The sequence below is a fragment of the Pleurodeles waltl genome, chromosome 6 (assembly GCF_031143425.1).
Source record: "Pleurodeles waltl isolate 20211129_DDA chromosome 6, aPleWal1.hap1.20221129, whole genome shotgun sequence".
In the NCBI taxonomy this organism is placed as follows: Eukaryota; Metazoa; Chordata; class Amphibia; order Caudata; family Salamandridae; genus Pleurodeles; species Pleurodeles waltl.
In genome coordinates this window covers 433,709,158-433,723,624 of record NC_090445.1, presented here as the reverse complement: position 1 = coordinate 433,723,624, position 14,467 = coordinate 433,709,158, and the positions used below count along the sequence as shown (strand labels likewise).

At 46.5% G+C, this 14,467-nt stretch overlaps 1 protein-coding gene across 11 annotated transcripts in view; it reads left to right on the top strand.

The window, feature by feature from the left end:
• PLEKHA6 (pleckstrin homology domain containing A6) overlaps window positions 1-14,467 on the top strand; it is a 527,946-nt gene that overhangs the window by 408,287 nt on the left and 105,192 nt on the right. For all 11 annotated transcript variants that reach the window (XM_069238499.1, XM_069238501.1, XM_069238498.1 and 8 more), the window contains 2 exons: window positions 11,585-11,665; window positions 12,122-12,230. In XM_069238499.1, the coding sequence (XP_069094600.1) occupies window positions 11,585-11,665; window positions 12,122-12,230 (190 nt within the window). The remainder of the gene's footprint in view (window positions 1-11,584; window positions 11,666-12,121; window positions 12,231-14,467) is intronic.

Sequence of the window (14,467 nt, the reverse complement as noted above, 5' to 3'; positions counted from 1 at the left end):
CCAGTTTTTTCTTATCAAAATCTGGTCACCCTACATTAAGTAAGAGAACTGACAAATGGTGCGGGGGACCTGGGGGTGGGCATTCACCTGTGCCCGGGGGCGGGCAATCAAAGCTCCGGAGCCTGGGGGTGGGGCAAACACCGGGGCCTCGTGGTGGGACAATCACAGGGCCTGGAGTGGAACAATCACCGGGATATGGGGTCGGGGCAGTCACCTTGACCCGCCACCGACATCTGGCCTTGTGTAAACTGAAAGCAAACAGTGCCGGGGAATTAAAAAAACAAAGCAAGGCCCTCTGACCAGGGGTTTTAGGAGCGTGAAGTGTTCCGAGGCACATCGGGACATACTCCAGTGACACCAGTTATTAGTGTAAAAGGTAATTTATTAGGACAGGATTGTAACATTAATACATATTTAAACTTTAAACACTTACACCCCAACTTTAACAGGTCCCACCCTTTAAACTTTTCCCCGCTCATCTTTTGCCTCAAAACCCCCGCCTTTTTCGCTAAACACTCCCCTTTTCCTTTCATGCCCTAGTTGCTTCATGCATCCCCCACGCTGTGATCCTTTACCAGCTTATTTTTCTCCTGGAAAGGTGGCCAAGCCCGCATCTGACTCTCCACCCTCTGTTATCTACCATCCCCCACTCCTGTCTTACAAACCTGCCCTAACTGACGTTCTTAAAAAACTCCCTACTATCCTACTCGATCACCCCCCCCCCCCCCCCAACTATGCCCTAAACTACCCTTCCTAATTCTTGCCGGGTGGGTGGGTGTCAAAACTCTAATCTACAGCTATGTTCGGCGCGGGAGAGGCCGATCCCTCCCCCGCGTGCCCTTTTATACCCCGCACTAGACCCACCCCCACCTACCTACATCCTGCCCTATCCCCTTATGTCACTTCTTCCGTTCCGAAACTGCCCGCGGAGACTAGAGCGAGACTCATCTCCGCGGGCCCCTCCACACGGGAAGAGTACTTGGAGCTTGTAGTGGGCAGGGATGGCTGTGGGCGAGGAGTTATCAAAGGGGTCTCCAACCGGACAGTGTGCCAGTACTGAGGTTACAAACACTTATCAGAGTTTAAGCGATTTGAAATGTATTGGTTTATCATCGCATCGATTGTACACGTGTTCAGGGCTCCACGTTCTGCCAGGCGTGTTTAGTAACCAAGAGCATCTGTAATCTTTATTAAGCATCTAATCTGTTGCTAAACGCCGAGCTACTGCTCTGGTGCGCGTGGCTGCCCGATCGTAGCACAGTCACTACATGGCTGCTGATGAAACTGCTTGAAAATCTTAATAACGTATTAAGCGGACGGTTTTTGGAAATCTGTATTCATCGCTGATCCGATTCTATAGCAAACAAGCAAGATAGTGTTTTTTTTATAGAGCAAATCCTGAACCGAATTCCTATGAAGTACTGTCCAGTGTGAAAGCAATTTGACTTAAATCACACAATTTGGTCACTGGCGGAAGACAGGATTTGAACCCAAGTTTCGTTGTTTCACATTGTGTCAGTTTAGTCACTGGACTGAGATCGTCTTCACTTTCCCGGTTAACACAAAAGGACAGTGCTGTTTGTTAACTCTACCTGCAGCTGAATAACCGACTGTGTTAATTAAATACATCAACCATTGTTTTTCCAGTGGTTATTGACTTGTGCCCCTAAGGTGACCATTCAATGCATTTACTCCAGTTTCCATGTGGTAGATTACATTAATACGAGTTAGATGTGATCGTAAGTGAGGAGGGGGTTCTACTGAGCAAAGAATTGCTGAAGCAGATCCAGGTGCTTGACTTGGAAAGGTCTGCAAACGAGAGGTGCAGGAACTAGACTGAGGGGAGGAAAGCAGAAAAGAGGGGACTCTGCAAAGAAATGTTGAAGAGCGGTCCAGGTGATAGGCCGAGCAAACGACTGCCCAAGGCAAGCGCTGGACTGACCAAAGAACTATCAAAGAGAGGTGTGAGCAAAGAACTTCCAAAGAGGGGTGCAGCCGCTAGACTGATAAACGGACTATCAAAGAGGGGTGCAGGCACTAGACTGAGTAAAGAACTTCCAAAGAGGGGTGCAGCCGCTAGACTGAGTAAAGAACTTCCAAAGAGGGGTGCAGCCGCTAGACTGAGTAAAGAACCTCCAAAGAGGGGTGCAGCCGCTAGACTGAGTAAAGAACCTCCAAAGAGGGGTGAAGACGCTAGACTGATCAAAGAACTAGCAAAGAGAAGTGGAGGCACTAGACTGAGTAAAGAACCTCCAAAGAGGGGTGAAGACGCTAGACTGATCAAAGAACTATCAAAGAGAGGTGCAGGCACTAGTCTGAGTAAAGAACTTGCAAGTGCTAGATTGGCTAAAAAACCACCTTCTATCGAGCTGGCTGCACCAGTGCACAAAGGGACAATGCATGGCAGTGACTACTCGCCGTTTAGCATAGGCGGGTACACTGAATATAAAGAAGGAATAATATTAGCACATTCGCTCTCTGCCGCGCCGCAATCCCTCCTGACCCAACAGCTACTCCAGCCACCCTGTGTCACCGTGCTGCCGCCCAGTACACATGGGCGCTCCTTTTAACTCGGTCTGCCCAGAACTACCGTGCAATATAGAAAGCAAATTGTGAGTGAAGAAGGTGTTAAAAGGATTTGGGGCTTAGATGAAAAATAAGCACGTCTCATCCCCGTCCTGTCACAGAGCAACGGAAATGTCCACTGTGGGACACCTCGAAGCCTTAGAAACAAGCTCTACGCTCCTGCGAGAGCTGCAAGCAAATGGGATACATTTTGGTAAACATCACTGAAATGGGGGCGGGGGTATGGAAGCCATTTGAGGGGTGTAGCTGCGACCACTAGGCTCCCAAATGTGCTCCTTGTGGGACAGTGGATAAACACTGCCATCTGGTGAGGAATAGCGGTACTGCGCCATCAGCGTCTTTTCATTCCCAGCAGCACCCACAACGTAAGGGCAGCCAGGACGCTGCGCCGATGCTACAGACTGGAAAATGTACACCATGCAGACTGGACATTGCACAGTAGTCCAGAACAGGACATCAACTAGCCCCTGGAGATTGCAACATGCCAGACATTTTACACTAGCACTTAGAGGAAGCAGTGTAGTTTATACTGCGCATGGGTAGATGCTGGGAGCTGTGCACCAATGCACTGAACTGTGCCCTGCTGAAACATGTAAACGAGGCTCCTGCCTTACGAGGCAGACTCTGCCCTACTAATCTTTGAGAAGCGCAAGATTGCCAGACAGCTGACCCCATTCCAGCACTGCAGAACTTCAGCTTTAATTGTGGCAAACTCTGATGCAGCCCAGCCATCCTCTCGAAGGAAGCAGCTTGACACGGGGCACAGCGGTTCCTAACCTCCTGTAATTAGCATGGCAGTGCAACGTCTGTAGTGCACCACCCTGGCGCCCTCTTAAGTATGGTTTCGTCAGAAGCAGAACAGAGGAGGACCCCCAGGCTCTGTACATGAATCTGACATGTCCAGAATCTTCGGCATCCTTAAGCTCCCAAGTCTACTCCATGAAATCTGCAACACCCGGGTCACTGGATTTGGTCAGTCACCTCTTAGACCAGTCGGCACTCCATATATTATGCCCCCCGCCTCCCCAATTGAAAATGCTTACCCCAATCCAGTGTCTAGTGGCAACTATTAACCTATATCCGCCCTCCCCGGCTCAGGCGAACTTCGGGGGATCATGAATCCACACCGGGATCAGAGCAACTCCCCGAGAAAACTACGAGGTGGGATCCGACCGGCAAGAGAGTGGGGCCGCCCGCGTATTGGTTGCAGTACTTGCAATGGAAAAATAGAAGTGCCGGTACTCTGTACCCGAGCACCTGCTTGTTTCTGAGAAGTGCCGGTACTCAGTACCGGCCCATTTAAAGCACTGAAATTTGGAGAAAACGTGTTCCTGCCTTGGACCGAGGCAGTCCTTCTTAGCCTCCATCTGCTCGTGATGTCCTACGGAGTCAGTCGAAGTCACTCAGCTGACTAGCTTCTCACTGTGGCCTCAGTCTCATCCCACCCCTCGCAACTGTTTTGTGCCAGAGTCTACAAGCAGGAGCTGATCTATGACTGGGGGTGAGTGTTTGACAATGTTCAGCATTCCGTCCATCACTTGTTGTTTTTGCTTTGTCGCCCTAAGTGGGAAGGGTATGCCCAGACGTGGGTCCCGTGCTTCCCATGCCACTGGATTCAAGCTAGCCTGGCTGATGAGGGGTGAAACCCTGAAACCGGTCCCAGGATGCTTGTTTCCGGTCCAGTGAGGACCTGGCTTGGCAGATCGGTCTGGACTGTTCCCATGAGGAACAGGGTCAAGACTGATTTGCATATGGCTGGGTCCAAACTGGGGTGGCATGGTGAGCAAAAGAACGATGGATTAAACCCAGATCTATGACTGGGGGTGAGTGTTTGACAATGTTCAGCATTCCGTCCATCACTTGTTGTTTTTGCTTTGTCGCCCTAAGTGGGAAGGGTATGCCCAGACGTGGGTCCCGTGCGGTCCAGTGAGGACCTGGCTTGGCAGTTCGGTCTGGACTGTTCCCATGAGGAACAGGGTCAAGACTGATTTGCATATGGCTGGGTCCAAACTGGGGTGGCATGGTGAGCAAAAGAACGATGGATTAAACCCAGATCTATGACTGGGGGTGAGTGTTTGACAATGTTCAGCATTCCGTCCACCCCCCTCAATTATTCCCTGCGGCGCTGGACCCCCCTCAATTATTCGGGGGGAGGGGCGATGAGCTCGAGATTAATGATTATCTGTGAGATGTGTGACAATGTGGGGCCCCTCTTCATATTCTTCAGTCTACGCGCTAGTGAAGTACTGTTGCAAACGGTATTCCCCCACCAGCAAAAACGCCTCTTCTATTCCAGTGCGTCCAACTTTGCCTTGCTTGTGCTTAGAAGCGACCTTCCGTTGCACAAGCACTGTATGAGAAATAAAATAGGCAGGGAAGGCATGTGGTTGTTTAGCTGTTTTCGTAGATTGACGGTGGTGGTTGCCAGTTTGTGGAGATTGACTTACAGAAGTGGACTCCCTGAGTTGCCACAATGTGGCCTTTTGGGCACTTGAGTCGAGAGGAGATTTACAGCTGGCTTCATGAATCTAGGGGTGTCTGGGTTTTTTCGGTGACAATCTTTGTGAGGGTTGCACAAACCCTGGAACAAAACCCCGTGTTGCACGATAAGCCAATGTAGCGCCTCGAGGCCGGGGAACTGATAGGCTAGCTACGGTGTGTTGGGATAACTTAAGTGTTAGTTGGAGTCCAGGAAGGAGTTTTGGGGTAGACCACCCTCTTGAGAGATGTTGCCCATAAGTGGAAGAGTCCCGGGGAGGGGGTAGCAGCGGGAGCTCGCCGATGCACTAGCAGACGTGTGTATGGTCAAGTGGCGTAGCCTTTAATGGTGCAGCAGGTGCAGTGGCACCGAGAATAGTTACGGTGGCTGTTTGTTTACCCAACCACTGTTCAGGGGGCCCAGTTTCCTTGTTTGCGCCCTTGCTGGTGCTTTGGATGCGGTATAGGTAGGACACATTTCAGATGGCGTCTGTAGGTTTTTGTGCTCGCGTGGAGAGAACGTTCTTACAGAAAGATCAACCTCGTCCCTCAGACCACAAATCGAGCGGACACTGTACCTACAGGCAATCAACCCGTGTCCTTCAAAAAAGACCATCGTCTGCGCTGAGCGCCCCTGCCCCTCCTCCCGCTGCCCATAACTCCTGCCTCACAAGCACCAGCCACCCCGGACACTCTTTCCGTCCTCGGGGCAGAGGGTCTGGAGCTCTGCCTTCGCCCCCGCCTCACTGGAGCAGGTGAGGGCCGGGGGTCCTTGTGCGCCCACGTCTCTGGATATGACCCCGCTGCCCGCGCAACTGCGTCGCCGCGCACTCACCTGTGCCCCTCTGCCAGCCCCGGGTACCCTGCCCAGGATGCTGAAGTTCCGAGCCGACCGCCGCACCAGGTAGGGGGCAGAGGATGAGGGATGGGAGTCAAGGGTAGAGGCGTGAAGGTGAGCCCTGGGCTGAGAGTTGAGCTCTTATAGGCGGCGGGACGGGCGCTGCTGCATTGCAGTGCTTCTGTGGGACATGCTTGGCTCAGGGCTTTCAGAGCTGGTCCTGGCAGCAGCTGTGACATTGAAACTAGTGTGTGTGTGTCCGGGTGCGTCGCTGCGTTTTCACTTTCAACTCGTCATCTTCACCAATAATGTGCACGCGATGCTTAGTCTTTCCTCTAGGGAATCTGAGGTTATATTGTCTTAACCCCAACTTCAGGTAATCACTGGCAGTGTTGACTTTCATATCATGGAACAAAGCATTCTGGGTGTTGTAGTCAGTGTGCCACCATTGAAATAATTAGACTAATAATACACATGCCCGGTTCCAGGAATTTGCATCTGGATGGGCCCAAGGGTACGTTCGGGTGGGCCAATGTGTGCCCATATTTGTCAATTCTGAAGGTTGCCGAAAAGCCCAAGATTCTACGTCATATCTTCTTCCTAACAGGCATACACTCATCTGGAGCATCATTTGAGCGTAAGGGCCACACTCGACAGCCCCGACCTTTATAATTTCCAGCAGACCAGGCTTCAACACAAGCACCTGGATTCCAGGCAGATTTTAATAGTAGTTTAAGCTTAAGGAGGTGCCCATGGCCATACCTACTAACTCTTGCCATTTCCCATTAGGAAGACTGGCTGGTTACTCCGTGCAATTTGCCCAATACCTGTTTCTTTGCAAACTGTGAACTTTGTAACTGTGTATTTTCATGTCAGTAATTTGTTTTGCAGTGTACTTTCGTTGATAAAAAAAAGTTTAAGAAGACAGCAATACTTATGGGAAAAAAAGAAAGCAGTGTTGACAACTGAGAGCAGTTTTTTGATAATTGCAGTCAAACAGGTATCATTTTGGGGCTCTATTACACAGCGTGCCCCAGTTACGGAAGTGGCACCTGATGCTTTTGAAGCCCCTTCTGTAGTACTGATAGCCTGGGCACTTTTGTATAGCCAGTGCTATATTCAGAGGTTGTTCCCTCATTTCCATGGGGTGTGACCCCACACAAACGAGGGAACCATTTTGCCTCAACCAGACTAACCGTATACACCAGCATGGTTGGGTTTTGTATCCGTCTTAACTGAATGCTCCTTAAAGTGCATTTGCCTTTCTTGGGAGATGCCATGTCATGTTGGTTTGTAAAGTGCACTCTCACCCAGGGTATCCTGACACTAAGCAGATGTGGGATTAGCTAAGCCTAGGGCCTAATTTAGTTGCTCGAAAAAACAGGTCTTCAACTACTTGTGAAATTCAAGAAGTGAGCAGGAGACTCTGTGGTGTAATGGCTCCTCATTTCATGCCTTAAGAATGGTTCAGGAGAAGGCTCAACCACTGGATCTGGTTTTTCATATGTGTGGGATGTGTGCAAATATGAGCCTTGCCAAGTTGAGGTGCCTGGAAGGTTTGTGAAAGCAGGTGGTAGTGTGGAGGTATACTGGGCGAGAGTACCTTAAAAAGTTTGGGTGAGGAGTTTGAAATGTGCTCATTTGAGTATGGGTGGCCAGTGCAGCTTCTTCAGGGGATATGATATGTGTGGGTGTCAGAGTTTGAGAGTGATTCTGGCTGTCAAGTTATGGATGTTCTGCAGCCTTCTGATGAGATGCTTGTTTATCTGGCATGGAGGGTGTTCTTTTAGTCTAGGTTGCTGGTGGAAAGAGTGTGGTTGATGATTTTCCAAATGTTGAGTGGGAGCCATTTGAAAATCTCTGTTCGCATTTTCCGTATGTGGAAGCATAAAGCAGTGATGGCAGTGACTTGGGCTGTGATGTTGAGTTTGCAGTCCAGGATGATATAAAGCTTCATGGCTTGACTTATTTAGTTCTGAGGCGAGTCTAGATAATTAGCATTAATTCCACCATTTGTATATCATCCCACATTGCCTAACCAATGGTATCCTTTTATTGAACTGAATTATGGTCAGTCCCATTATGAGTAGATGTGGTGAGACAGTGTACCACCAGGGCCACTGAAATAATGCAATAGGTGAGGACCAAATTATGTAGCAAAGTTGACAGAATTATGCAGCAAGAAAAGAAAAATTATGTGGAGTAATGTGGCAACATTTTGTGATTACTTCATTGTTTTATCATTTGTTTTTTATGTGTTAACACTGTTTGCGCCTGTGTTGCACCTCATTAGCACAAGGTTAACAACTAAGTGTAGCAATAATCAGCTGAAAGGTGAACAGTCAGCTTCTGGAACATGCAACGTGTATTGCAGCATTTTGTCGTAATGTTTGGTCTCTTTAAACTAGAAACATTTTTAAATCTGCAGATTATGCAGGAGATGATAGATCACGTGACAAATTCGGCAAATCCATAATTTTGCGAAAAATACCCACAGCCGTAAAACTGCAAGATTCCAGTGGCGGTGATTGTAACCTAGGAATGTGCAATGTGCTGTAACAAAATATCAGATTATGAAATGCTCACATTTTTAATTCTGCCATACTGGTGAGAACAAGTTCAGCCCAACACAATATCTTACTTAAGATAACTTATTTAGTTCACCCCAACATTTGGCACAAACCAGACAGACATGCTTAGAGCCTGATTCACAAAGATAAACTTACACGTTGTGTAAGTTTCCTATTTTTTTTGGTATTCCTAAACTAAAAGTTTAATTGTACAAATAGTAATTTTCTGACTGCAGAGACTCCGCACTCGTGGCAGAGACTCCGCACATAAAAAGTTGGCCAAGTCCTATCTTTTTATGTGCAGAACTCTTCATCCCGACTGCGGCATCTCCGGAGTTAAATTACTGTCAGTCAAACTACACTTGTAGTTCTTGAATACAAAATGATAGTAAACTTACACAAAAGTGTAAAAGTGTAAGTTTACCTTCGTGAATCATGCTCTTACTCTTTTAGGTATTGCAATTCCACACTAATTTTTGGGGGACATTTATGATTCCCTCGCCCTGGAGGCTGCTCATCCAGTGAGGCATGCGCTGCTACTATGTGAATAGTATAATGCATGCCTCATCCTACAGTACATCACTGCATGCATTTTGCACAAACTAAAATAGATAAACACTCTAAGAACCCCCACTCAGACCATAATTACGGAGCAGAAGGCTGTTCACAGGCCTGGGTCCTGGTATCGCTATCCCTGCTGCATGATTAGCAGGTAAACCTCTGTCCCCACTCTCCCAACTAGAGATGGGGACCCACTGAAACCTCGATCCAGGCTTGAGCTTAAAGCATGGCTCTGGCTCAGCTTGAGGTCCTGTTGGAACTTCAAGTCCATAGCGAGCCGAGGTTTCATGTACCTTCTACCTGCCACCCTCAATCCACCTGAATGTGGTGTTACGGCGAGAGCTTCCAACTTTGAACAAACTGAACAAGCTAGGTTCAAGCCTCAGCACCGGCTTAACATCCTGTGATCCTGGGCAAATCACCAGTGCCTAAAAGAAATTAATATGACCCTGTGTAATGAAACTGGTGTTCATATAAAGTGCTTCAGTACATCCAAGTAGAGTTCGCACTATATAAAAACTGCAGAAAACGGCGCAAAGAGCTAAAAACAAAGCATTAACATAAAAAGAGTGACCGATAGCCATTTAGTGGCTGATTTGTACAACAAGGAGACATAAAACTTTGTCAAATTACAGCTTCCCCACTTAAATTGTGTGATCTTGGGCCAATATATTATTGCACCAAAACGTATTTTTCTTCATATTTGCACATTAAATCACATTCAAATACGTGAATCAGAAAAACCAACTATACAAAAACCTATTGTGTTTGATTTAATAGACTAACGTTGCTCTGTAACAATCTGGGCCACATACAGGGGTCATTTGCCAACTGTCTCACCTGTTGGTTCACTAATGGCACTGTCACCAGTTTGAGAATGGGGGCAGGAAAGACACTGAGCTCATGTCTAAAAAGTATCACTTTTAATTTTCGGTGCAGGATTATGTTGTGACATTTATTTTAAAGCTTTCATGTATTAAAGAAATACCTTTTTTGAACTTTGAAGATAATTTATTGTGTTTTACGTGAAGTTTGTGGTATGTTCTACATAGTAAACATTTTCAGGGCTCGCCTTGTGCATGGACTCTAAGAGCCAAGCCAGACCCTTAGCTCGGCTTCGGCTTGCCGCTCCCCGTTAATTTTCTTGGCTCACTCACCTCTGCTCCACACATCGCTCAGTTGCAATTTTACAGACTGCAAAGAACATTACAGCGCTCTGAAGTTGAGATTGAGGAAGCACTTAACATGTGCCTTCTCCATGGCCTCTTCTGCCTGGGCCAGAGGCCCTGTTTGGATGGGCCTGGTTCACCAGCCCCCCTGCTACAACCGGGCCTGCTAATACACCCGATTGCAACCGTTTTAGTAACCAGGCCAGGTCTACACACTATCTGCTCAGGCGTGGAGTGTGGTGGCAACACACTGACAGAGACGCCAAGAGGCCGCTTCACACAAGTGAAGCTAAAATTGTTTACAGTGGCGAAGCAAGACTTGTTTTACGTTGGCGAGCACGGAAGTGTGTGCGCCGCTGACTCTGAAGTGTTTACAAAGGGGGACAAATAATTATTTGCAATGAGCAAACCATTGTTTCCTTTGGTTATATTAGGCCTGTTTGCACTGGTGAGCCTAGAACTGTTTACAGAGATCAGGCTGGCATTGTAGGTCTAGGAGGGCCACATCTATGCTGGTTTTATAGGATAACCAGACACTGTGTAAATGAGGACCACTGACATCTGTTTTATGTAAATCCATCTTGCATGGCCTTTGGCTGACCAGTAAGATGGCAGCTAATGCCCACCATCGTGGTGACACCTTTGTTTTCTTTGCAAACCTTGTTGGCAAACATAGATTCCAGACCTTGACTGGCACAGTCTTCATTGCTGAATTTATAGTGACACCGTGTTCTTGTCATAGTCCTTTCATTTTGGTCTTTCTTCCGTAGGACAGTAACCCTTGCTTATGCTCAATACCTGCCTGTCCTGACGATGCCCTTATAAATCATGGTTGGTCGAAACTCTGTTGATGAAATTGGGTTTTCTAAGAAAAGACTCAATACATTTGAACCATGTTTGGATAATTTCATCAAGTTTATCCTAGCATTGGCATTTGTGTGGTTCGTTGCCATTTCTGTATTATTCACACTTTTTTATCCTTCTGAAACATTTTATACCGTTTGATCACTTGAACACTTTATTTTTTTACATGAATATCATGAGTGAAATAAAAATTAGAATTTGACATGGGCATCGTCTGTGTTTATACACTTTTACTTCGAATGTTATGTGAGTTTTACTGTTTGATTATAGAATGTATTGCAGTTTCGAATAGCAATTTAATAAGACTGCAAAGAACATTTGTACCTTATTGATTTTCTTGCCATAGGTTCCGGGTGGTTAATGGGGTGTTTTTTATTTAAATTGTATTCTGAAATTATGACATTAAAGCAGCTTTGCTAAACTTCCTTTGGAGAACCCTGACATAGAGAAACTTACAAATCCTTAGCATGGTGTTCCTTAAACTATTTAAATGGTAACATGATCTCTTTGTTTTCCAGCCACAATGAAAGAAGAAATACCTTCAAACACCCTGTGACAGGGCAGCTACCACTGGTAAACCAGAGATTTCACCTTCAGAAGTAAGTAGGACTTCCAGGGTTGGGATGAAGGGTGTGCCAGGAAAGTGTGGGATAAGGTGCATTTGATGGTTTTTATTGGTGTGTGACTTTGCATATACCTTTGGTATGCAGAGTATTTACTCAAATTTGGCTTTGTATGTCATTGATGGGTCTTTCATGAAAAGCAGTAGCACACTTTATGAAAATATATTGTTAGTAGTGTGGGGTACCCACAGTTACATTTCTTTCAAGGTCCTGCTTTCTTGTTTGTCTGACTTGTCTCAGCGTAGATCTGCTTTCTAGCTTTACATTTCTCATTGCTCTTAACCTTTCTTTTTTGGCCACCCCCTGTTCCTTCTCCATCACCCCCTATTTATCTCTTGTCACTACTATCTACTCTTCCTTTTCCCCCTTACTCCCTATCCTTGTTCCCGTCCCTTCTGTGGTACTGCTTCACTCCTTTGCTCTTCTTCTTAGGTCGGCCATGTCCAGTAAACCTGCCGGTGTCCGCCCCGCGAGCCTGGCCTGCGAGTCGTCCAACTATACAATGGTGTCCGACGCCTGCCCCGATAGGCCCAATGGAAGGGTGAGTGTGACGGGTCCCGCCATGCTTGCGTTATGACTTGGGCCGAGTGCCCTCATCGTATGGAAATATGCTTGAATCAGCTTATGAGGCTCAAGTGCACAAAGAGGTTGAGCCTACACCTACACCTTTACCCTCACTCCGTGCAACACGTGATATGCTCCAGACCATCGGTTATGCCATCAACTCAGTGTCCAAAAAGAAGCATAATAAATTAAGATTTTGCTAATATCTCAAGAAAGGGCTACTGCAAAAAATATGAAATGTTACAACAAGCTCAGTTTACACATAAGTATATACAACAGGTGCCTGAACCAGACCAGTGTTAATTTCTGCAATAATAGTACTAATATTAGCGATAATTACTTGCGGGGGCTTGTAGTTTTTGATAGGGGTGTAACACCAACAGATTTTTGCACCCGCAGAGCATTCTAATATTGCAGCTCAAGACTTGCGGGAGAAAGATTGCTCCAGTAAAGACTCATCCACCTGACTTTAGTAACTTGGGATGTGATCTTTAGCCTGCAGGCTGCACAGCTGTCTAGGCATAAACTCCTTTTTTTGAACTATTGGCTTACAAGTACACAGAAACCACTATGTTGAAAACATTTTTATATAGGATATGAGAAAGTGAATTATTATTTGGGGTAGAGGGGAGTCCACTACTAGGTTTAAAGTCACTAAGATGTTAGGCCCATCAAAGGTTTATGTAATTTAACCCTAAGCTCACCCCCTGGTCTCTATGGCACTGATCAGGCAGACTTAACTTAAAGAAAATGTGCAAAGTATTTAGGAGTACCAAAACAGTTGAATCAAAAACACAACACAATGAGTAGCTCACTCAAATTTAGAAAAACAGAGTAACATTTAACAAATGAAAGGACAGTCAAATGATGAAAATCCAATAGAGAGACCCGTAGATATGAATTTGAAAAGATTTAAGGAAAAATAGCACTAAAAAAGCATTCCAATGATAGTCTGTGGTAGACCAGGACCTAGGTGAGGTTTCAGGCCGACCACGGTGGATCGCAGGTCGCTTGCACCAACCAGGTTCGCCCCGGTTGGAGATTTTTATTTTCGACATAGTCTTTTAAATGAAAGTTTAATTCTTCAAGGGTGCAGGCTGTATCTGAATAAGTCCTCCGTAAATGGATAGTAATTGGACAAGTTCCCACTGGTTATTTGTTATGGTGGGAAAAGCTTCAGCTGAGAAAATTCAAACTTCGTGCCAAGGATATTCCTCATGTCAGGCAAATCATTTTGGCACCTCTTCCCAGTCGAGAATTCAACATTCGGACTAAGGGCCTGATTTAGAAAGTCGTCAGAGGGCCTACACCATCACAACGGTGACTGATATCCCATCTGCCAAAATCTAAATCCCATAAAATTTAACGGGATTTAGATTTCGGCGGACGTAATATCCATCACCGTTGTGATGGAGTAACCCAACCACTAATTTCTAAATCAGGGCCTAAGTCCTCTTTTTCAGGGCTCAGAATCCTCCAACAGAACAACTTTACAGGCTCTAGTAGATGATGAGTTCCTTGTCGGCGGGCCTACTGAAACAGTTTTACTGCTGTGACGAAGGTCCACGTGGGAGAAACTTCTCTTCACCCCAACAAAGTCTCACTTTGGACAGATTGGCTTGGGTGATTGTTCCTGGTCCTCTGGAAGTCCAAATATTTCCTAAGCCCCAACTTTTCAAAGTTGTTATGAGAAGCTCAGTTAGACACAGCCCAGGGTCCTAGGGCCTCAGGAACAGCCCTTGGCAGCCCAGTCTCACTTCAGCAGAGGCAACCAGTATGGCCAAGTCCAGGTACAGTTGGTACTGGCCAGCTGGGCACTTCAGGTGAAAAGGCATCTTGAAGCTTGTTTTGGCCCTTTAGCAGCATAGAATGCCAGTCAACTGATGCTTGGAGTCCACTGTTTTATGTCCTGGGTGTAAGTGGGAGCCCTTTATGCCTTTTCACAGGTCTTAAACAGCAGATGAAGTCCTTCTGTTATTCCACAGGTCCAGAAAGTGTTGTGAGGAGGGTGACTCGGGGTGCCACATTTATGGTTGGCACCAACTAGTAGGTAGGGGTGACTCAAGGCTCCTTCACAACCAAGGGGGTAAAAGTTCCCATGGGAAACCCTAAACACTTTTGCAGCAGTTCCTCTTTTCCTTTCTGTAACCAATTTCACCTTAATCCCCAAATCCCTTGTAGGAAAGTACCTTCCTTTTGCCATGGTTACCTCCA